General features: G+C 58.4%; 1 protein-coding gene across 1 annotated transcript in view; it reads left to right on the forward strand.

Moving 5' to 3' along the window:
- The window catches only part of LOC139005225 (HHIP-like protein 1), a 26,350-nt gene extending 4,917 nt beyond the window's left edge, over positions 1–21,433 (forward strand). The window contains exons 2-9 of the mRNA XM_070407783.1: positions 3,164–3,810; positions 5,178–5,321; positions 8,147–8,475; positions 9,083–9,209; positions 11,579–11,724; positions 14,741–14,822; positions 17,721–17,803; positions 19,638–21,433. Coding sequence (XP_070263884.1) covers positions 3,164–3,810; positions 5,178–5,321; positions 8,147–8,475; positions 9,083–9,209; positions 11,579–11,724; positions 14,741–14,822; positions 17,721–17,803; positions 19,638–20,308 — 2,229 coding nt within the window. The 3' untranslated portion in view covers positions 20,309–21,433. The remainder of the gene's footprint in view (positions 1–3,163; positions 3,811–5,177; positions 5,322–8,146; positions 8,476–9,082; positions 9,210–11,578; positions 11,725–14,740; positions 14,823–17,720; positions 17,804–19,637) is intronic.
- Positions 21,434–24,206: the final 2,773 nt, after the last annotated feature.

Here is a 24,206-nt window from a genome sequence, read left to right on the forward strand (position 1 = left end):
CATCCTGGGGATGAGATCCCACCCTACACTTGCCCTTTGCTAGGCACCCAGGGCTTTCCATCCTGGTGACCTTCTGTACCTGGCCCACCGTCCTTGCTCTGCTCATGTGCTTGTATCTGCCTACCACATCCCCACCTCAAGAATCTTGGCTCTGAATCAGTGGTTCTCAACTTTCTGGCCCTTTAAATACAGTTCCTCATGTTGTGACCCAACCATAAAATTATTTTCGTTGCTACTTCATAACTGTAATGTTGCTACTGTTATGAATCATAATGTAAATATCTGATATGCAGGATGGTCTTAGGCAACCCCTGTGAAAGGGTCGTTCGATCGCCAAAGGGGTCGCGACCCATAGGTTGAGAACCGCTGCTCTGCTTTCAGAAAAAAGGGACATAGGGTCTCTTCTGTAACTGCTTCCTGCTGAAGAGGGGCAAAGTTTTCCTTCAGAGCTGAGATCCTTGCTGTCTGTCAGAGGGATGATGAGGCCTGGCATGGAAGGAGGTGGCGATGGTGTCTAGAGGTGGTGTTCCCTGAGTACGAGTGGGGCTCGTGACCTGGTGGAGTCTGGATGTCACAAGGCCCCAGCTTGGCCACTTCTTGAAAGGTGCCTTTCTGTAAGCGTTAGTTCCTCCTCTGTACAACAGGAATCACAATGGCCATAACTCGTGAAGATTAAGTGAGGTGTGTGTACAGACCCTCCTGGTCCTCCCTCAGCCACTGGCTGGACTCAGGAGGCTCCGGGAGACCCTGGGGGTGGGGAGGTGACACTGCCCAGAGCCAAGCCTGGCCATCTGCCCCACTTGTCAGCAGAGTGGAGCGTGTGAAATGTGCGGTCCCTGTCTGAGCTGAGACAGGGACTGAGCAGGCTCTAAGCACACGTCATCGAGTGGCCCTCAGCTCCACAGTAGCAGCGGAGGGTCCAGGGAGACAGGCCGTGGTGTGACCAAAAGCACAATCATGTAACGGGAGGGAGCAGCCCCTGGCCCGGAGCCGAAGTATGCAGCCAAGAGGGCAGTCTGCCACCCGCTTCCCCTGGAGGCCTCCTGCTGGAACCCAGCCTGGCCCAGCCGATGAGGGGGACATGGGGCTGTCAGTGCCTCCCTTACCATGGGAGTAGCTGCCCCTGAGGCCTCCTGGGCCCACAGTTGAGTCAGAGCAGACCTTGGCCTGATGAGCCCATGGTCGGGAGGGTTCGTGTCAGACTCAGACATAAGTAATTACATGTGCTCTCGTCAGGGACTCCAACCAAGGGAGGTCCTTGTAGAGCAGGGGAGCCGAGGCCTCTGCTCTGGGCAGGTGGGGTGCAGGGGAGGCGCCGAGGTGCGGGGGGCACTTCACTAGGCCTTGGGGGTGGGCAGTTGGCCAGCCAGTGGATCTGGGATATACTCCTCTGTCCGCCCAGCCTGGCCACTCTGGCACGTGACCTTGGTCAGTGGCTCCCTTCTCCGAGGCTCCCTTTCCCCATCTGTGCCATGGGGACAGGAGCCAGCCTCCTGCCTGCAGCTGCATCAGGAGGAAATTCAGATTCACCAGGGTACCAGCCTGGTCCCTCGCCCACAGTCTGCCCCAATGCCCAGGAGCTGTTACTGTTAACTGCTATTTCTCCAATGGCCATGGTTATTCTTTCAGACGGAATAGGATTCTGCCTGTCAGGGAAGGGCATGCCTGCAAAGGGAACAGAGCTTGCTGAGGCTCAGAGGTGAAAGTGTCGGGAAATGGAAGGTGGGCAGGAAGCAGGAGCAGTGGGGACAGGACCTGATGGCAGAGCTGTGGGGAAGCTGTGGGCAGAGGATAGGGATCGGCGAGGGCCTGGTACCTGTGTCTTGGCTCTCAGGCTCGGGGAGGTGGGTTGGGCTCTTAGCTCTCACGGGGTGGGTGCTGCAGGCTGGACACTGGGAGAGGCCTGAGCAGGTGTGTTGCCTCCGTCTGGGTTCCCAAAAGCAGAACCTGGGGCAAAACATATGGGCTATTTCCTTATTCTGGTAAGTGACCGGGGGCAGAAAGAGAGCCCAGTCCAGGATGCTGCTAAATGCGGCTGATGCTTCAGCCGGTGGGACCACCTTTCCAAGGAACTGGGTGGCAGGACTGCCGGTGGGCCGGGAGGAAGGCAGGACAATTCAGCCACCAGCACCTTTCTCCCACAGAGCAAAGGTTTGCCCCACGAGACATGAACTCCCCTACCCCCCAAATCATGTTCACGGGAGCACTGAATGGGGTCCACAGAGTCTCACCAATGGAGGCCCTGGGGGGAGGTGGGGGAGCCTGGGCTGTTGGCTTTTGTCCCACGGAGTTAGAGGCCAGCAGAGCTGAAAAGGGGCCAGTGAGGCCCATCGGGTCCGACTCCTTTGTCTCATAGAGAAACTGCTCTGGCAGCCCCTGGAGGGGAGGACAGCACAGGTGGCCCTTGAGCCGGGAGCAAAGCAAAGGAGAACATTATGCAGATAAAGGGCGGCATCAATGGGATTAGAAGAGAAAGTAGAGGGTGTCCCAAAATTCACGCAAGAAGTAATTTTGATAGAAAACACAGGTTTATAATTAAAAATTGTAAATGTTTTATTGATTCATAAAGTATACAGTATAAGGTTATGTATGGAATAGCACATTGGGTAAATGGCCTCCACGGCTTTGCTGGGACATATGCAAAGCCGTGGTCTTCATTGGTCTTCATTGTCCCTGCTCCCGGGCCATCATTGGTACTTGGTAACGCTTATCAAATGGAAGGGATTGAAATCAAAGGGCAGCAGATATTAGAATCTGATTCAATAAACCAAGTAAAATTAGGCTTTTATTTTGTTGTTGTTGTTGTTGTTAATGCTCACGCAAAATTCAAATCTTGCATGAATTTTGGGACACCCTTTATATAAAAGAACTCAGACCTTCCTGGTACACAGTAGGTCCTCAGGGGTAGCTGCTGATGCTGTTGTTAGTAGCGGTAGTAATAGCTGTGGTTAGTGGTTCTCACAGCAGCATGAAGGCGAGGAGATCGGAGGCCTGCGTAGTTGAGACTAATCCTGGTAACGGAGGGGATTGTCCCCATTTTACAGATTAGCAGCCTGGGGGTCTAGGAGGCGGGGTGACCCCTCCAAGGCCACACAGCTGGTACATGCCACCACAGAGCATCCCCGAGCTGTCCCTGTCCCTGTCCCTGACCCTGTCCCTGCAGGAATGCTCGCCCTACGCAGCCCACCTCTATGACGCCGAGGACCCGTCCACGCCCCTGCGCACCCTCCCCGGGCTCTGCGAGGACTACTGCCTGGACATGTGGCAGACCTGCCGGGGCCTGTTCCGCCATCTGTCGCCCGACCGCAAGCTCTGGGCCCTGGAGGGCGACCGAGCCAAGTTCTGCCGCTACCTGTCCCTGGACGACACGGACTACTGCTTCCCTCGCCTGCTGGTCAACGAGAACCTCAACTCGAACCTGGGCCGCGTGGTGGCTGACGCCAAGGGCTGCCTGCAGCTGTGCCTGGAGGAGGTGGCCAACGGGCTGTGCAACCCCGTGGCCATGGTCCACGCCCAGGACGGCACCCACCGCTTCTTCGTGGCCGAGCAGGTGGGGCTGGTGTGGGCCTACCTGCCCGACCGCTCCCGGGTGGAGAAACCCTTCCTGAACATCAGCCAGGCGGTGCTCACCTCGCCCTGGGAGGGCGATGAGCGGGGCTTCCTGGGCATGGCCTTCCACCCCCGCTTCCGGCACAACGGCAGGCTCTACGTCTACTACTCGGTGGGGGTCGACTTCCACGAGTGGATCCGAATCAGCGAGTTCAGGGTCGAGGAGGACGACGCGAACGCTGTGGACCACAGCTCTGAGAGGTGGCCTCCCTGGGAGCCAGGCCGGGCGGGGCAGGGCTGAACCTGGGCCAGTTGGACCCAGCCCATACATGCCGTGTATTGCACGGGTGGTTCAGTGGTTTCAGTGCCGCCCCGGGGAGGGGCTGACCCCTGTGCTCTGGGGTCAGGGGAGGGACAGAGCCCTGGATCAAGCACTTCAGGTGGTTTGTTTCACTGGGTTCTCATAAAGCCCAGCCAGGTCCGTGTTACTGTCCCATTTCACAGATGAGGAAGTGGAGGCTTCTTCAGAGGTGACGTGACCTGCTAGGTCGCACAGCCAGGAAGCTCAGAGCTAGCACTCTGGCCTGTCCGTCTTGCAAGCCCGTCCCACTGCTCCTCTCACCCCGACCCCATCCCCACGACCCCAGGTGACTGAGCCCTGCGCCCTGCCTTCCACTTCTCCCCGCCGGGACCTTCCCCAGTTCCCAAGCCCCCAGCTGGTTTAGCCATTCCTTGCCTCCAGGCCTCTGGCCCCTTCAACACTGATCCTGCTCTCTGGGTACTATTTACGCCCGGCTGTTTCTGAGACGGGCTTGTCCTGACCTTGTGTGGAGGGCACACGCATCAGTGTGAGTCCCATAGGGGAAAAGCACGTACCAGGTCATTCCATAGGCAGAGCTTGGCATGGGAGTTACCGGGGTGCGAGGAATGACGACAGAGCAACGTGGGGAGGACGTGCGGCCGCTCTGACTTTAACAGGTAAAGGAAGCTGCCTCACCTCTTGGGCTGGAGAGCCCCAAGCTGGGGCCACTCAGCGGAAGCTGGAGCCATGGAGGGCCCGGGAAGCAGGAGTTGGATCCAGGGAGGCGATAAGCTATTGAAAAGATGCAGCCCGAAGAGAGAGAGAGAGAGAGAGAGAGAGAGAGAGAGAGAGAGAGAGAGAGAAATGCCCAGGCTGCTCCCTTCCTCCTTGCCTCCAATCTCCTGCCAAGGAGGGAGTGTAGACATGTTCCTCTATGTGTGGGTAGCTATGGCTGATAGATCAGCCAGCTATGCCTGGGCCCACAGTTCTGCATGATCATCACAGGGCAGGGGCTAGCAGTGAGGAGCAGTTGAAGAAGTGTTAGACCAGAACTAGCAGACCTGAGTTCTAGTTCCAGCTCTGCTGTGTGCCCTTGGGCAAGTTTGTCAACCCCTCTGAGCATGCAAGTTCTCCTTAGCACAACAGAGTGAACTGTCCATGCCCAGCCCTCCAGATCTTTGTAAAAACCATGTGCTATAAAGGACGAAGTCTTTGCCACTGTGCAGTGGCATCCAGGGGCGAGGAGGTCTTGTGGCTGTGATCTTGTTTTGTATTTTGGCTGAGGATATTTTGGGGGCCGGGGGTGGGGCCATTTATCTTCTTTTAGGATAATCCTGGAGATTGAAGAACCAGCGGCGAACCACAACGGGGGCCAGCTGCTCTTTGGGGACGATGGGTACCTCTACATCTTCACCGGGGATGGCGGGATGGCCGGAGACCCCTTTGGAACGTTTGGAAATGCCCAAAACAAGTATGTCCTGCTTTTGGCTGGCTGGTGGGCTGTTCACATACCCTGGATCACATGCTGTTCCGGAGGGGAGTTCCCTCCTCAGCCACGCAGCGCAGGGCAGCAGACAGGGGCCTGGGTCCCAGCTCAGCCTGCAGCTGGCCAGCCGGAGATCTGGTCAGGCCACTGCCGCTCCTCAGTCAGAGGAGAACAGCACTATTGCGCGGGAAGGCTTGTCGTGAGGAGTGAGAGCGGTCGTGTCTGTGGAGGGCCGGGCCCAGTGCCCACTGGCCACTGAGAAGCGATGTTAGAGGGCATCTGGGAGGATGGGATTTTTTCTGAAGTCAGCTCAGCTCCGCTGGAAACAGGGGAAGGAAAGGGGTGCTTCTCAGACCACGTGGGGAGCGTGAGCTGGTTGGAGCAGGGCTACATGGCACGTGGGTGTTCTGCCCGAGGCTCCCCCGCGATGGCCCGGACATGGAAGCGTAGTTTTGTTCTGTTAGTCATTTCTTTTTAAGTACTTTATTTTTTATTTTTGTTATTCCTCAGCTGAGGATATTTTTCCCATTGATTTTTAGAGAGAGTGGAAGGGAGGGGGAGCGACAGAGAGAGATACGTTGATTGGTTGCCTCCGCACGTGCCCTGTCCTGGGACAGGGATTGGGCCTGCAACCGAGGTATGTGCCCTGGACCGGAATGGAACACCTTCAGTCCACAGGCCATGCTCTATCCACTGCGCCAGACAGGCCAGGGCAGTTAGGCACTTCTTGGCTTGAGCAGATGGCCTGCCGTCATCCCACTCCGACACACACACACACACACACACACACACACACACACACACACACACACGGGTCTTGTGAGTCTAGACGAGGCTATCCCGCAGTCTCAGGGCAGCCTCCTCCGCTCTCTCAGCCAACAGTGACGACACCTTTTTGGCCCAGAAAGTAAAAATAGCGAGCCTGATGCTGATGACAGCCGTTAAAGTGCTCACAACTTGGGACTCGTGCTTTCACCTGGGGCTGTGTAAGAGGCACCGCGCTTTCTCACGTTTGGGGCCAAGTTCAGAAAATAGAAAGGAAGGGTTTGTGGATAACTGGACAGAACTTAAAACGTTCTTTTGCTGCTATGAGCTTGGCCCCCTCATCCACGGAAGCCTGGGGTGGGGTCTGCAGCTTGGTGGTGAGCAGGCTGGAGCGGGCGATAGGAGCCCTTGGGCGGTAGGGGGTTAACTGTGGGGCCCCTATTGGGTGGGAGGGTTTTCTCACCTGAGAGGGCACTGTGAGATGCCTCTAAGGAGGGTGCTGATGCTATGAGAATGACGGGCACACAGTTGCAAGGCACTTTTTAATATATTTTATTGACTTTTTACAGAGAGGAAGGGAGAGGGACAGAGAGTCAGAAACATCGATGAGAGAGAAACATCGATCAGCTGCCTCCTGCACACCCCCCACTGGGGATGTGCCCGCAACCAAGGTACATGCCCTTGACCGGAATCGAACCTGGGACCCTTCAGTCCGCAGGCCGATGCTCTATCCACTGAGCCAAACGGGTTAGGGCCAGGGGTCACTTTCGTCCTGTGACAAGTGAAACCCACAAGCCACTCACTCCTGGGAGCTGTGTGGAGGTTAGGGCTGCACCCCAATTCTACGTGGTTCTGGAGGGCCCCAGAGGTGACGCTGCCTGCCTCCATGGAGTCCAGAGCTGTCTGGGGGATCTGGCAAGGGGTCCCCCTGGGTTGCCTCATCTTTGAGGTAGGGGTGGGGAGTGGAGGGTGGAAAGTGTGGGATGAACTGGACCACACCGAGGCCCGTCTGCACTCTGATGTGCCGTGGTTCTGCCCGAGACGGCCCTGGGAGTGTGAGAGAGAAAGCGAGAATTCAGCCCCGTTTCCGGCTAAGATAGCAGTGTCTTCTCCCTCCTCTCCCAGCCCAACCTGTACTCCATATGGTGCACTTGACTGCCTCCAGTCACTCACTCCTTCACTTAGCAAACACGTAAGGAGCACCTACTATGTGCCAGGCACTGTGCTGGGCACGAAGAACACTACATGACAAAGAACACTGCACGACTCATTTTCCTTGAAGCATTTATGTTCACCCTGGAGCACAATCCTGTAAGAGGGCAAGGAGGCAGGACCACCTCAAGGGACAGTGGAGGACACAGGCTGGGGGAGGTCAGTGTTGTAGAGAGCGTGCGATTTTTGCTCTGGCTGGTGTGGTTCAGTGGATAGAGCCTCAACCTGCGGACTGAAGGGTCCTGGGTTCGATTCTGGTCAAGGGCACATGTTTGGGTTGTGGGCTCGCTCCCGAGTAGGGGGCGTGCACGAGGCAGCCGATCAATGATTCCCTCTCATCCTTGTGTTTCTCTCTCTCTCTCCCTCTCTCCCTTCCTCTCTGAAATCCATAAAAATATATATTTTTTAAAAAGATTGTGGGTTTTGTGGCCAGCCCCACCGTTTACCGTGGGCGTGGCACGTGGGCATTCATGTGACCTTCCTGAGCTCGGGTCCCCATCTGTAAAGGGGGGAGGGGGTGGTCACAGCAACACCCACTTGCAGAAAGCTGTGTGGTGAGGCCGAAGCGAGGCTGTAGGTGGTGTAAGTCCAGGGCTTGGGACAGGGCTTGGCCCAGAGTCAGGTGCCGGGCGCTGCGGAATGAATGAAGGAGGTGACCCAACTGGTAAGTCGCTGAGAAGGACCTGACCCGGCGGGGTCTCTGGCCCCACAGCCAGGCTCACCTTGGCCCTGGCTCAGCCACTGGCCCCGGGTGGTGCCCGAGCGCCCTGGCGCAGTCACCTCAAGCCGCGCCCCCCCCCCCCCCCCCCCCCCCGCCCTGTCCGTGTCCGCAGGTCGGCGCTGCTGGGCAAGGTGCTGCGCATCGACGTGGACGGCACTGAGCGCGGCCCGCCCTACCGCATCCCGCCCGACAACCCGTTCGTGGGCGACCCCGCGGCGCGGCCCGAGGTCTACGCCCTGGGGGTGCGCAACATGTGGCGCTGCTCCTTCGACCGCGGCGACCCGGCGTCGGGCGCGGGCCGCGGGCGCCTCTTCTGCGGCGACGTGGGTCAGAACAAGTTCGAGGAGGTGGACCTGGTGGAGCGCGGCCGCAACTACGGCTGGCGCGCGCGCGAGGGTTTCGAGTGCTACGACCTCAAGTTGTGCGCCAACGCCTCCCTGGGTGACGCCCCCCTCTGCGCCCCGGACCCACCTCCCGGGCCTCCCCATCCCCCCACTCCCCCCACTCCCCTCCCCAAGGCTGTGCGCCAACGCCTCCCTGGGTGACCGCCGCCCTCTCTCTGCGCCACGGACCCACCTCCCGGATCTCCCCCCTCCCCACCCCCCCTTCCCCAAGGCTGTGCGCCAACGCCTCCCACCCTCTGCGCCCTGGACCCACCTCCCGGATCTCCCCCATCCCCCATCCCCCCACTCCCCTTCCTGTGTCTGCCCCAGGCTCAAGGAGACCGCCCTTGGGGGACACCCTGATCCCAGATCCACCCCAAGGGATGTGCGCCAATGCCTCTCCCCTGGTCCCCCACACCCCACCCAGGACCTGACCTGCCTCTCCCCACTCTCCCCCTCCCCCATTCTCCTGGGATGCTCCTTGCTCTTCTCCGAACCTAGAAGCTGTAAGCATCTCCCTCCCTTAGTAACGACCTGGGTCCCCATCTCTGGCCCTCCTAGTGACCTCACAGCCCTTTGCCCCCCAAGACTCAGGACCACCCGGAACGATTTGTTGTGGGGGGTGCTGATCCCTTCCACTCACCCCGGCTTCCCCCACCCTGCAGATGATGTGCTGCCCATATTCGCCTACCCACACAAGCTGGGCAAGTCGGTCACCGGCGGCTACGTATACCGGGGCTGCGAGTACCCCAACCTGAACGGCCTCTACATTTTCGGCGATTTCATGAGCGGGTGAGTGGCCTGACAGCCGTTCTGGGAGGCAGGGAGGGCAAAGGAGGGACCCTAACAACTTCCCTGGGGGCCAGGACCTGTCACTGCACCAGCTGCCAGGGCCCCGGGTGCATTGGTCCAAGAGAGGCCAGAGAGGCCGCCCTGCTGGGAGAGGGGAGCTGGGGCTCCAGCCCAGGCCTGACCACGGGGGCCCCTGGAGCCTTGTTTCCCAATTCCCACACTCTTCTGCCGGGCGCCTCCCTGGGGGGCAGAGCACACCCCCCATACCTGCTGTGGGTCAGACTCCTTCCCCAGAGGAGCTTTGGGGCCTCATGACCACCTCGCTCTCCCATTGTACAGAGGAGAACACTGAGGCCCAGTGAGGCCCAGGGCAGGGATGCACCTGGCACGATGCCTGAAAGTGCAGCTGAGGTGGCCTGGGTCCCATCCTGCCCCCCTAGTAGCTGTGTGACTGCCTTCTCTCAGCTTCAGTTTCCTCATCTGCAAAGTGGAGATGATAGCAGCTGCCTCCAAGGCTGTCTGAGGACTGAGTCCGTTAGTACATGCACACACTTAGCATTGAGTGCACGCTCAGCATCTGGTAGCTGTTTCTTATCCCCACTGGAGCCGGTGCACCGAGGGCAGCTGTTGCTCAGGAGAGTGAGGCGTTAAGGAGCCTGAGGCTGGAGGAGAATGCTCACCTCTGCAGGCTGCTGAGCTGGGCGTGTCTGCAGCTGGAGCTGAGAGAGCGCCTCTGGATGCTGGATCCTTTTATCAGCTCCGCCCCTTCCTTGGGGTTTGTCCCTGGGACTCAACTATCCCATCTGGAAAGTGGGTCTAGATGAAGCCTCAGTTTTTACTCCAATTCTCCTATCTCTTAAGTCACCTGACTAGAAATTTAACTAATTTTGCCTCCCTTTCCCAAGCCCATCTGCTGGGCCAGGCTTTGTGCCAGGGCCAGAGAGAACAACAGAGTTGAAGAGTACCTGACACCCAAGTCAGGGAGACAGACACTCAGTCCACTCTAGTCTGCCTCAGAGAACCTGTGCACAGTGCTGGAGAAGCCCAAGGTGGACAGTCAGGATGGCTTCCCGGAGGAGGGGGCAGCGAACAGGGCCTGGGAGTATCAGTAGGTAATTGACAGGCGGGGAAGGGAGTAAGGGGCCAGATCAGCATATTCTGAAGGTGCCCAGGTTCCATCTTGAGCTCCGAAGTGGAGGCAGCTCCAAAGTGTGTGCTCACTTCCGGCACCAGCCTCGCAGAGCTCTGCCGTCCAAGGCAGCTCCTGACTGCCTCCTGGTGGTCACTGGGCGGGGGTGGCCTGAGGGGGCAGGAACCAAGCTGGTCTGTGGTCTCTGTGTGCCCCCCCTTCGTGCTTCTCTGGCACATAGTAGGTGCTCAGTAAAGACTTCATGCAGGGCAGGCTTCATGGATGTGAAGGGCCCACACTTGGCTTGATGCTCTGCTGTCTCACTGTCTTGAAATTCTTAACCCTTTTAGAACAAGGGGCCCTGCACGCTCTGTTTGCACCGGACCCTCCAGTTGTATGTGGTTCTGGTTGTGTTGGGGGCGGCAAGAACGGCTCCAGGTGTCTAGACAAGTGGGGTCAGACCCGCCCTGGGTTCAGCAGCCTCTAGCTAGGAAAGAATTCAGAGCCAAGACGCAAACTGTAAGAGAACATTCATTTGGAAAATCACCGAGATAGAAGAAACCTGTAGAAGAAATGGACTTAGGAACAAGTTACAGAGGCAAAGGAAGGGCCTTTGGAGTTTAGAAGTGAGGAAGGTACAGCTGAGGCTCCTGGGGGGAGGGGAGGGAGGGAGGGAAAGGCGGGGCATGCTCCCAGCAGGAAGAGCCTGCTGGGTCCTCTGTCCTAAGGGTGTTAAGGGTGGGGGCTTTAGGGGCGGTCCCAGGGGAAGATCTCAATAGAATATTCATCAGCTTCCCAGGGGTGTCCTTTCAGGCCTCCACTGATTGACTGGTCGGAGCCAGGGCAGGGGGTCATTATTCAGTGCAGCTGGTCCTGAGGTCAGCAGTGGTGTTGCTTGTCTGGTTTTGCTGCTTTTCTGGGCCTGGAGCTGAAATACAGCTGAGCCTAGTATCTCTAGGGAGGAAAGGTCAGGGGTCCAAACCGCAGGAGCAGCGATATGCTAGGGAGGGGAGGTCACCCTGGGGGTGCGGTCCCACCCTACACTTGTCCGTTGCTAGGCACCCAGGCTTTCTGCCCTGGTGACCGTCTGTACTTGGCCCACCGTCCTTGCTCTGCTCATGTCTGGCTAACTGCTCACCACAGTTGCATGGGTAACAGATGAGTGGGTGGATGGGTGGGTGGGTGGGGTTCCCCTGCGCACCAGGCCAGGCATGACCCCACAGCTCATTCTCCTTTGCAGGCGCCTGATGTCCCTCCGAGAGAGCCCGGGGCCGGGCCAGTGGCAGTACAGCGAGCTCTGCATGGGCCGCGGCCAGACCTGCGAGTTCCCGGGCCTCATCAACAACTACTACCCACACATCATCTCCTTCTCGGAGGACGAGGCCGGTGAGCACTCCCGAGGGCGCTCCGTCCCGGCTGCCCATGCCTGGCTGGTCCCCCCATCCCCTGGGTCCTTCTGGCTTGGGGTTCGAGGGATGAGGTCTCACGTCTGAGGTTTAAGGAATTGACTGAAACCACTTCAGGGTGAAGAGTAATGTGCTGGAGAGGGGGTGGGGCTGGAGATCTTGCTTGCGCATCATCCTCACCAGCTTCCTCCTCCCCCTCCCTCCACCTCCACCCTGGGTGAGGTTTCTGGGAGGCTCAGCAAGGTGACTTGGGGAAGAGTTCAGGGCAGTTAGAGGACCAGGAAAGTTAGGGACCAGGAAATACTGGTGGAAATGCAGGCGGGGGGCAGGGATGGGGGGCAGGGGTGGGGTGGGGAGTGCCTCCCAAGACCTCCACTGCCCTGGGTTCCTGATGGCAAGTGTATTGGGCCTATAAAATGAAGAACGTGGGTACCACCGCCCCCTTGCCTGTGAGTGGGTCTCCCGGTCAGGCACTTGCATTTTCAATGTAAGGAACAGTGGGGAGGGGGGAGGAAGAGGGGCCGCGGGGGCTGGGTCCCACTCCAGCCTCCTGCCTTTGTCCTTGGCCCTGGATTGTCCCTGGACAAAAGACTAGGGGCCCACGGTGGGGCCTAGTGGATGCTTGGCCCGGTTGCTGGGCAACACCCACCAGGGGGCCTTTGGAGGGGTGTCCCCTTGCAGAGCCCGGTGCCCAGAGACCCCAGGCCTGAGTGTGGGAAACCTTTGTTGAGCCGACACCCATCAGAATCTGAATTCTCCAAAGGGCAGCCGCAGCCCCCACTGCCCTCCCCAAGCCCACTGGGCTCCTGAAAACCCTTTCTTTTGGTCAATAGGGGGTTAACATGTTTGGAAGGAGAGATGCTCGCTCTCTCCTCGGCCCCCCTAACTCCCCTCCCACCCCCCAAGAAAGGCAAGGCCTGGAAGATGCATTTCCCAGGGCCCTTCCTCAGCCCTCTGAGTGGCACCGAGTGAGGTGACAGCCAGGAGGAGGCCCCTCTGAGACGGACAGCCCAGGGACAGCCTGCTGGCAAGCTTGGGCCGCAGCCCCTGGAAAGCACTGAGCCATGGGGTTCAGTGCAAACAACCCTCTCCCAGCTCCAGGCTCCAGCCTCCATCTCTCTAGCTGTTCCTCTAGGACAGCGTTTCTCAACCTTCCTAATGCCGCGACCCTTTAATACAGTTCCTCATGTTGTGACCCCCCAACCATAAAATTATTTTTGTTGCTACTTCATAACTGTAATGTTGCTACTGTTATGAATCGTAATGTAAAAATATGATATGCCGGATGTATTTAGGCGACCCCTGTGAAAGGGTCGTTCGACCGCCAAAGGGGTCGCGACCCACAGGTTGAAAACCGCTGCTCTAAGACTTGTAAATTGTGAAACAAGGGCCTCTGCTGGCCCGGCATCCTCCGGGGACCGTCCACATGGCAGAGACCAGGAGGGCAGCCTGGCCCCGGGCAGGTCCATCATTGCTGGTGGGGCTCCCTGCCTGTGCATGGGGCTAGGGCCACGGCTCCCAGCAGATCAAGGCCAGAGGGAGCGTGGAGTGTGCCTGGTCCAACCCCGTCACTTTACAGGTGGGGAAACTGAGGTTGACTATTCTGCTCAGCCCTGGGGAGGGGAATGCTGGACCCAGCTGGTGCCTGGAGGCCTCCCAGAGGGCCGTGTGCTTGAACTTGGTTAGCCAGAGGAAGACAGGGGAGAAGGGCATTCCAGGCTGAGGAAGCGGAGTGTGCGGCGAGCCCCAGGCCCTTCAGGGGGCTGGAGTGTAGATGGGAGGGCCACACAGCCAGGAGGGAGCAGTGGCTTCCAGGGCCTCTCTCTGGAAGAGGCCCAGAGAGGAAGTGTGCCTGTGTCTTGGCCTCACGGCCACATGTGTCCTACATCCGTGTGAGCTTGGGGGCAGAGACGGTTCTGAGATAGGGGCCTCGCTTGCACTACCCAGCTGTGTGATGCTGGACAGGTCGCTTGGCCTCTCTGAGCTGTTTTCTCACCTGTAAGATGGGAATGATGAAGCCTGTTGCCTGGACATAGGTGCCTCTGGTAGCAAGGGCCGGGGGCAGAAAGCGAGGACTCACATTCCCTGAGCGCCCACGGTGCCAGGTGCTTGTGACCCCACTCCCTGCATTTCCACTCCCGTCCCGAGAGGTGGGGAAACTGAGGCTCAGAGTGGGGGGTCCCGGAGCTGCTGGTGCTCACATGGGCTGAGTGCAGGGACTGGCATTCACACGATAAACTCCCCGAGCTAGTGTTCTGCCTGCTAGTCGGTGAGTGGAGACAGACTCTAGCCTCCAGGACTTGGCCGGACCCAGATCATGCTGACAGCACTGACCGTGTGCCCTTTTAATCTAAATGACAGTCCTGCCCGGCCGGTGTGGGTCAGTGGTTGAGCATCAACCTATGAACCAGGAAGTCACCCTGGTCACGGTTTAATTCCTAGTCAGGGCACATGCCCAGGTTGTGGGCTCAATCTCCGGTAGAGGGCGTGCAGGAGGCAGCCAGTCAATGATTCTCATCATTGATGTCTCTCTTTCTCTCTCTTTCCCTTTCTCTCTGAAGTCAATAAAAATAGATCCAAATGACAGTCCTATGAGGCATTTCATTTGGGGATGAGGAAGCTGAGGCTCGGAGAGCCAGGTGTGCCCGCATTACCCAGCAGGCAGTTAGTAAGGAGCTGGGACATGGACCCTCACTGTGCCCAGCAGTGTGTGGTGCTGGGCGTGAAACCCAGGCAGGTGACCAGGGGCTTCTGAGGGTCGAGCCTGGGTGGTCCGCAGAGTAGCCACCGCCCTGGAGAGCTACAGAGGCTCTGGGGCCCGTCAGCGGCCGTTCTGGGACTGTCTCAGTTCTGGGCGCTGGTGAGCTTCGAGGGCCTGGACCCCTCAGGCTCGCCTCCTGAGGTCGGGGTTGGTCTCAGAGCCCGAGGTGGGGGTGTGGGGCTGCTGGGACAGCCTCCAGGCAGCGTGCCCACTCCTGCCTTGTTTCTTGTCCAAGGGGAGCTGTACTTCATGTCCACGGGCGTGCCGAGTGCCACAGCAGCTCGTGGGGTCATCTACAAGATCATCGACCCCTCCAGGTGAGCCACACCCCCGGTGCTGCCCGCACCTCCGTTACCTCAGTTTCCCTCTCCGGCACGCCCTCAGGTGGAGATTATTCATGCCCCCATTTTCCAGATGAGAAAACTGAGGCCCAAAGAGGGAAGTGACTAGACAAGCCCATCCTGCTGGTGAGAGGCAGATCCAGGATTCAAACCATGACTTCAAAGTCCACCTCTGTCCGTGACAGGAGGGAGTCAGACACACTGATGGGAGCTCATAAGCACAAGCCCCATCATCACATTTTTAAAAAACTGAAAGCACTTAGAATTTAGAATAGTTTTAGGTTTACAAATAAGTTGCAAAGATAATACAGAGTTTTTCCCATATGCCCCTCACCCTTCTTATTTATCTATTTTCCTCTATTATTTATTTTTATTTATTTATTTTTTTAAAATTTATTTTATTGATTTTTTACAGAGAGGAAGGGAGAGGGATAGAGAGTTAGAAACATCGATGAGAGAGAAACATCGATTCAGCTGCCTCCTGCACACTCCCCACTGGGGATGTGCCCGCAACCAAGGTACATGCCCTTGACCGGAACCGAACCTGGGACCCTTGAGTCCGCAGGCCAACGCTCTATCCACCGAGCCAAACCGGTTAGGGCTCCTCCATTATTTAAATGTCTTACATTATTACAGTACCTTTGTCACAATTAACGAGCAGTATTGGCACATTACTATTCATTAAACTCCATACTTCTTTTTAAAATTGAGGTGACTGTACTTTTTAAAAAGAATTTCTCTAGTTTTTCTCTCAGATTCTTTTTTCTGTTCCAGAATTACATCATTCATCACGTCTCCTTAGCTTCCTCTGGTCTGTGACAGCTTTGCAGACATCCCTGCCTACCGCATTTTTTCCTTAAATCACAGGTCTGTTCATTATTACTATTATTTTTTGTTGTTGTTAATCCTCGCCTGAGGATATTTTTTTCCATTGATTTTTACAGAGAGTGGAAGGGAGGGGGAGAGACAGAGAGAAAGACATCGAGGAGAGAGAGGCACCCATTGGTTGCCTCCCGCATACAGCCAGGGCCAGGGATCGAGCCTACAACTGAGGTCCCTGCCCTTGACTGGAATCGAACCCGGGACCCGTGGGTCTGCAGGCCGATGCTCTACCCACTGAGCCACGTTGGCTAGGCCTGTTCATTATTCACATATTTCTCAAGAAAAACCCTCGGCCTCCCCTCTTTACGTGGGCAGCGCCAGGATTACCTCGGTGTGGAAGGGCACCTGCCAACTTTGCATTTCCCCTCGTTCCTTTCCCCCCGTTCTGCATACACATTTCCACGCCGCACCCCCCTCAAAAGGACCGGTTTTAATGGCCGAGTAGTTTTCTGTTGAGTCATCGTGCCCTAGCTATCTTCCGCGTTCCTGGCCGTTTCCAGCGTTTAGAGCGGGTGCTTCTCTAAGGAAATGTCACGTGCACGGAGCACCTAATTCTCGCCAGATGCCCCTCGGACCGACCGTCACTGCCTTAGTTGGTGCCGCATGATCTTGGCTCATCCGGCGGCAGGGCAGAGGTCGGTTCCTCTCAAGGTCTCCTGTGTGGGAAGAGGCAGAAACCGGCCAGGCTCCCTCCCTCCCTCCCTCCCTCCTTGACCCTCCTCATCCCTCTCATTTCTCTCTTTGGGAACAAACGTGTTTCTTTGCCCGGCAGCATGTTGCACAAGGCCCCATTACAGAACCTTTGGAAAACGAAGGCATGAGGAATGGCGGGGGTGGGGTGGGGCTATTCACTACCGCCCAAACATAACCGCATTCATGTGGCAGTTTTGGGTGTATCGCCTACCTTTTGCACAACAAAAATGTTTCTCATCATTTCCTTAAGGAACAAACCCCTGCTGGGTCTGTGTGGGGCGTGTGGATAGTATTTGGGTTCGGGGCCACCAGAAAACTCACCGTCTCCAGCTCTGACAAGTGCTGCCTGCGTGTGTTTCTTCAGCCTGGGGGCAGGCAGGAGGGGGGATGGGGGGGGCGGGGAGGGGGAGGGGGAGGCCCACGGTTTCCCTCCGCGGCTTCCCTCTTTGGCCAGGCCAGTCTGGAGGCCCCTCGTGTCATGTGGCTGCTTCACCCCTTGGGCTTTCCCCTGAGCTGGTGGAACCCATTGAAGTCTGTACCCACGTGGTCAGCCTAGAATCGGCGGGTCCCATTCAAAGACTCACAGATCGAGAGCCAAAAACTAATTAAAACGAAATTCCATTCCTTCCTGGTGCCCCTCGAAGATGCCAGAAGAGCCCAATTCATAGTCCTGGCAACCTTTTCTGACTCTTCTCTTCCAACTCTCTATGCGCCTCCCCCCCACTCCACCCCCCCCCCCCCCAGGCCCCCGGGTCCCCCAGCTCTGCTGCCAACCCGGAGACACACTCTCTCTCTGCCTTTTTCCTTTAAATGGACCGAGTCTCTCCCTGGTTCCTGCTGGCAGAGGAGCCTCTGTTTCTGCATCACCAGAAACCCAGGAACCAGGGGGGCAGGGACCCTCCTCAGAGGCTGTGGGCTGGGGCCAGGGTAGGTTACAGAGACAGGAGTCGGGCTGGCCGGCTGTGGGAGGAGGAGGAGTGCCATCCGACCAGGTTCAGAGGACAGGCCATGCTCGGAGTTAGAAGTGGCTCAGGTGAGCCACCGACCTCATGCAGAAGTGGGATGAAGGATTCCTGTCCTGGGATTGGACTCCTGTAGATCCCGGGGCATGGAGCACGTGGGGACACTGGGCCACACAGTAGGTGCTCCATAAATGGCCACCGGTGTCACCTGCCCAGGCCTGGAAGCACACGGGCCCTCCCCCTCCCTGCCTGGCCATGGGGGCGGGGGTGCGATGTCAGAGGACAGGCTCAGGGCGGGCTCCCAGGGCCGGGCTCATGACCTTCTGTGTGTTGGCAGACGGGCACCCCCCGGCAAGTGTCAGATCCAGCCCGCCCAGGTGACGGTGAGGAGCCGCCTCATCCGCTTTGTGCCCAAAGAAAGTAAGTGTCTACCAACAGGGACCCAGTGGGGGAGGGACTCTCCTACAGCCCACACCCAGCGTGGGTCCTCCCAGCTGGACCCTCTGCCGGGCCCTGTGCTGGGCACACATGAGACGCTCAGTTAAAGTGGGCAATGTGTGCCAGTCCCAGGCCGTGGGTGGGTGGCGCAAAGGGGCTGCAGGTCTCAAAGGGGCATGCGAAGGGAGAAATAGCTGTTTCCAGGGAAGCACCCTCAGATTCCATGAGAGGCACAGAGAAAGAGGGTGTAGCGTGTGTGAGCAAGGGATACTGGAAAGTTATCCTGGGTGCAGGGCCCCTAGGGGAGGGGGCATCTGGGCTGGGCCTGCCACAAGATGTTTCCACTTTGACAAGGTTGGTGGAGAGCGAGGGAGGGGTGCCAATCTTCAGGACCTGAGGGGCCGAGCAAGGCCACCACTGACTGCCCCCAGGATCAGGGGCCACCTGGGGAGGCTTCCCCTGAGGAAGGGGCTGTTCTATGGGGCCAGGCTCGGTGGGAGCGAGGCCCAGTGTTGCCAGACCTTTCCATCCTTTTTTTTTTTTTTTTAATAGTTTTATTGATTTCAGAGAGGAAGAGAGAGAGAAAGAGAGATAGAAATATCAATGATGAGAGAGAAACACTGATTGGTTGCCTCCTGCATGCCCCACACTGGGGATGGAGCCCGAAACCCCGGCCTGTGCCTCGAACTGTGACCTCCTGGTTCATAGGTCAGCAGCGCTCAACCACTGAACTGTGCCGGTCGGGCCAGACCTTTCCATTCTTAGGAGAAGCAGGAAACCCGTCCGTTCATTATTCAGTTCATTCACAGCACTTCCGTGCGCTTCATTTGGGGGATGTCACACGGAGCGAGATGGATGTGGTGTGTGCCTTTCCGAGCTGTTACCTACACATCCTCATTTGAAAATGTTGGCTTTAAAAAACCACCCTGTGGCCCAAAGGAGCTACTTCAGGAGGGCGAGTGTACCCAGCAGGTCACCAGTTGGCAGACTGGGTGTGGGGGCTGTAGGAGGGGGGCAAGGCTAGGCCCCTGGGGGGCGGGGTGCCTGGCCCCGAGGAAGGGGACTCCGGGTGGAGGAAGTTGGGGGAGAGAGGAGCTCAGGGCTTGGGGGGAGTAAGTCCAACCTCAGGTGGCTTCGGGCCTGGGCCAGTTTTGCAGCCACTCATTCCACAGTTTCCGGCGCCTTTGGAGGGACCCGCTCCAGGCCGGGCCCTGTCCTGGCCGGGACACACAGACGTGCCATTAGCGTCCCGGGCCCAGTGACAGCGTGTGTGCTGGTGCCATGGGGACCCAGGCAGTGCAGGATGCGGGCGTGGCGGTCTCGGAGCAGAGGCTGAGGGCTGAGCCTGGAAGGGAGAGGAAGGGTGCACCATGGCGGGGGGGGGGGGGGGGGGGGGGGGGCGGGGGACGGGGTGAGGGGTGGAGGGGGGGGGAGTTTAGGCAGAGGGAGCAGCAAGAGGCCAAGCGGGAGAAGCCGGCAGCCAGGGGCCTGGTGGGAGGCTGCACCCTGAGCAGCAGGCCCTGGGCAGGCTGGTTCTCATCCTGCCCGTCTGCTGTGTCCCCCACCCCCCATCAGAGGGTCTCAGCTTCCCCCTTAAACCAACCATTGGAACCGGAAAGGGTCACTTGCTCTGAGAAGCCCCGAGTTTACAGTGTGAGGGATGGGGACTCCCAGGAGGCAGGGCGACCAGAGAGGCACGCAGCCGTGGTGTCTGAGTGGAGGGTAGAATAAGGACATCTTTCCCTGGAGTCTGCGTTCCTGGACGGGGAGCTGCGGGGCCAGGGCCTCTCTGCCTGCAGGCTCTTCCCTTCTGCAGAGTTCATCCGGAGGGCCGAGAGCACCCCGCGGCCCACAGCGCCCGCGCCCACGAAGGTGCCCAGCCGCCACCGCCCCACAGCCCCTCCACCCGTGTCCACCCCACGCCCAGTGAGGCCCACCCCGCGCCCAGCAAGGCCCACCCCACGCCCAGCGAGGCCCACCCCACGCCCAGCAAGGCCCACCCCACGCCCAGCGAGGCCCACCCCACGCCCAGCAAGGCCCACCCCACGGCCAGCAAGGCCCACTCGGCAGCCTGGCGGCCGGAGGGTCAGCGGCCGGCGGGGGGGCCGGCCTGGCACCGAGAACTCTGCGCCCTTGAATGGGGCCGTGCGCCTGGTGCGGCCTGCGGGCCTGAGCCCGGGCCGCGGGCGTGTGGAGGTGTTTGCAGGCGGACGCTGGGGCACGGTGTGCGACGACGGCTGGGACATAAAGGCCACCGCCGTGGTGTGCCGCCAGCTGGGCTTTGCCCACGCCGTGCGGGCCACCAAGGGCGCGGAGTTTGGGGAGGGCCGCGCGCTGCCCATCCTGCTGGACGACGTGCGCTGCGCGGGCGACGAGAAGACCCTGCTGGAGTGCAGGCACAGGGGCCTGGGCACGCACAACTGCAGACACGAGGAGGACGCGGGCGTCATTTGCAGCCATGAGGACCCCGACCGTGGGCGAGGGTAGGGGTCCGGCCCGGCTGTCCTGCCTCTGGTCGGAGCCTGGCAGGGCCCTCCGCCCGTGTGTGCCTGGGGTGTGCGCCGGAGTGGAGGGTGGAGGTGGCCATGGGTGTGGTGTAGAGGGTGACCCATCTGAATGCGGCCCTCACTGAGCTGTGCCAGGTACACGGTGTTCTCTGTGTGTCCCTGCTCACGTGTCCCGTGTGTGCGGGGGCCCGGGGCCCTGCAGGGTTGGTCCTGGTCTCTTCTTACCTCTGAGCAGCGGCATGAACACTGTTTGGCCTGGGGACCCTGAGCACTGAGGGCAACCACCCTTTAAGGACAGGCATGGCCCCTGGCTGTGTTAACAGAGGCCCGGCTGGTGGACCGAGGGAGGGGACCAGGCCTGCCCTGCCAGGGCTGGAGCAGAAGGCCCCAGAGCAGCCAAGGAATGTGTGGCTGAGGAGTGTGGCCCCGCAGTCAGAGGCGCTGCGGAGGGCAGGAAGGCATCGGTGGGAACGTGTCTGCCCCTCCCCGTGAGGGTCAGGCTGCCTGGGAGGAAGCAGTGCCTCGGGAGAGCGGGCTGGCTGGGGGGCACTGGGTGACCCTGGGCAGTGGTCGGCAAACTCCTTAGTCAACAGAGCCAAGTATCAACAGTACAACGATTGAAATTTCTTCTGAGAGCCAAATATTTCAAACTTAAACTATATAGGTAGGTGCATTGATATTAACTTAATTAGGGTACTCCTGAGCTGGCCTTGGCTAAAAACGTCCTCAATCTGATTGAGGTACGTTCGCTGAGGTCGACCCCTTCCAATTCTCCCATCCTGAACTCGTGCATGAATCGCAAGACCCTCCCCCTCGCTGTGTATCCTGTGGTCCACCTGCACCGTGTCTCCCTTCCCCAACCAACTGACACCCCCCACTTCTTCTAACGCCACTTCTTCAAAATAGACTAGGCCGAAAACCGACTTCTGCGCATGGGCCACGAAGTTTCAATCCCACTGTACTTGCGTGCCCGCACATGGTATTTTGTGGAAGAGCCACACTCAAGGGGCCAAAGAGCCGCATGTGGCTTGCGAGCCGCAGTTTGCCGACCACTGCCCTGGGGGAAGCCTCCTGGTCGCCTGGGACCTCACCATGACATTGGGCCCCTGTGGATGCTTTGCGGGGGGGGGGGTGGGGGGGGGAGGGTTGTGTGTACTGGGACACCCATCCCTAAGGCTTGACTCTGCCCTGCTCCTCAGGACAGTAGCCCCCAGCCACTCCCAGGTCCAGGTCCCAGGTGAGTGGGGGACTCCAGGCTTCTCCGCTCACCTTCCGGGCCTGTGGGCCACCTGTGTGATCTCCAAACCCAGCCCTGCTCAGTGAACCCTCCCTTCCCGCCAGCCCCACGAGGGGCGACTGGGGCTGGGGCCCAGTGAGACTACTGATGCTTTGTCTCCAGGGGCTGTGCCGACATGTGACTGTTTACAACCCCTTCCTGCCTCTTCTCTCTGCCCCCCGCCTGCCTGGGAGTTGGGGTGGGGGCCGAGCCTGCAGCCTCTCTCTGAGTCTCTGTGACCACGGATGGCCTTGGCCCTGGCTCGTGCCAGGCCTGTGGAGGGGCGTCAGGTACGGCCGGGCCAGCCTCTGATGGGGGTCAGGGACATAAGCAGATGGTCACTGGGCAGTGAGCGTGGAGTGGGCACTAGGGGCCGTGTGGTGGCCAAGGAACCGGCTCCGAGTGTAGAGTCTGGGCTGCAGGGCCACCTCTCCGACTTCTACCTCTGCCCTGAGCAGGGTGTCCTGGGCCCCGGCCCTCGCGGCCTGTCGGGTCCCGTTGAGCCCCTGGTGGAAACCTCCATTAGCCCCGCCACAGCGTGTCACCTCTGTGCTGGTCACCGCTGCGAGACTGCACAGCAACGAAGGTGCACAGAGGCTAAATATCTTAAATGGGGGCACCCTGGCAGGGAGGGAAGAAACCAAACTTGAACCCAAGCAGCCTAGCCCCAGGGCCTGCCGGCACCCTCACCACCTCACTCCCAAGAACGTGGGCTGTGCCCAGAAAGGTGCGGCTTGGTGCCTCCCCACCCTCCATCCAGCCAGACCCCTCACTGTGCAGAGGGGAGCACAGTCCTGAAGGCTGTGAGGGCCTGTGGCTGTGAAGGCCGAGCCGAGACCAGAGCCCGGGAAGGTGGGGTGGCCCTCCAGGCTCTCAGAGCAGGCAGCAGCCTGACCTGCCCATCAGAGGGACAGAGCTCTTGGTCCCTCTGACCCAGCGTCAGAGGGTAGGTTGCAGCAGCCTCTGCCTCCTCTTCCTGGGCTCCTCCGTGCCCCTCCCCATGCTGCCCAGCTCCCCTCTTCATTTCACAGCCTGGAGGCTGGGAGGCCACAAGGTGGGGCCTGGGAGGCGGGGCAGAATGATGGGGAGCATCTCAGCACCGACAGTCTGGGCCTCCATGTGGGCTCCTTGGCACCTTCCCAGGTGGTGGAGGGGAGTGGTCCAGCCCTCAGCTGGGGCCTTGGGCATCACTGCTGTTGCTGGGGTAACTGGGGCAGTCCAGGCTTCTCCACGCCTCTGGACAGCGCTGGCCTCAGCCTGCCAGTCCTCTGGGCAGGGTGCTCCCCTCCCCCAGGCTCCAAACAAGGCTTGGGCTGCAGACTCCTGGGAAGGACGTTGACAACAGAATCACTGCTCCTGAATAGTGCACACTCCACAGGCCTGGCCCGAGCCAGGGCCAAGGCCACCCGTGGTCAGGGTGGACGGCTGACACCTTTTGAGCACTTACTACATGCTAGGCACTGCTCCTATTATTCACTCATTTAATCCTCATCTTTTTCTTAATACAAATTTTAACATTTTGTGTTGAATTTATTAGGGTGACATTGGTTAATAAAATGATATACAGTAGGTCCTCGGGTTACGTCGGAGATCCGTCCCTATGGTGCGAAGTAACACGATTTTCGCCCTAAGTTGGAACCCACCTACATAAGCACCTACGTCACTCACATGGAGCACATATACAGCAGTAATGAAGGGAAACAGTAAAAAAAAAAAATTAAAAGATAACAATTCCTGACCTTTACTTGTGTTTTTTATAAATAAATGGGAGATGGCGACGTAACCACGAAACGATGTACATCGAGTCCAACATAACCCGAGGACTGCCTGTATAGCCTAAGAACCCCGAAACACCAATCAGAAAGAATGTAGGCACCCCTACATTCATAGCAGCACAATTTACAGTAGCTAAGATCTGGAAACAGCCCGAATGCCCATCAGGAGATGAGTGGCTAAGAAAGCTGTGGTACATTTATGCCATTGGAATACAGTATTCCTAGAAGTGGGATCATTGGGTCAAATTGGTGATTCTCAAATTTAAGCAGAATCACCGGCAGGGCTGGTTAAAACACAAATTGCCGAGTCCTATCAAAGTTTTTGACTCCGTAAGTGTTGGTGGGCCTGAGAATTTGCATGGTGACACTGGGTGATGCTGATGTGCGTGCCTAGGGGCCACACTTTGAGAACCATTGCCTATGCCACTGCTGTCCAACAGAAATGTAATGTGAGCCACATAGGTCATTTCAGATTTTCTGGTAGCCCTGTTATAACAGTGAAAAGAAACAGGTGACATGGATTTTAATAATAATTTCATTTCACCCCACATATTCAGAAATTATCATTTTAACAGGTAACCAATATAAAAATATCAATGAGATTGACATTCCTTTTGTATTAAACTGATGGGATCCGGCGTGTGTTTTACACACACAGCCCGTCTCAGTTTGGACTACTTATGCTTCAAGTGCGTGATAGTCACATGTGACCAAATGATTTCCTGGAGGGCCAGAGGTTCCCCACCCCTCTAGACGGAGAGGGGTGGGGGCAGAGGAGAGCCAGGTGATTGGCCAGGTGCTTCCCAGCGGCGCCCCCTGCTGGTAGC

Source organism: Myotis yumanensis, unplaced genomic scaffold (genome assembly GCF_028538775.1).
Source record: "Myotis yumanensis isolate MYYU_CA2020_CCGP unplaced genomic scaffold, mMyoYum1.0.hap1 SCAF_1, whole genome shotgun sequence".
In the NCBI taxonomy this organism is placed as follows: domain Eukaryota; kingdom Metazoa; phylum Chordata; class Mammalia; order Chiroptera; family Vespertilionidae; genus Myotis; species Myotis yumanensis.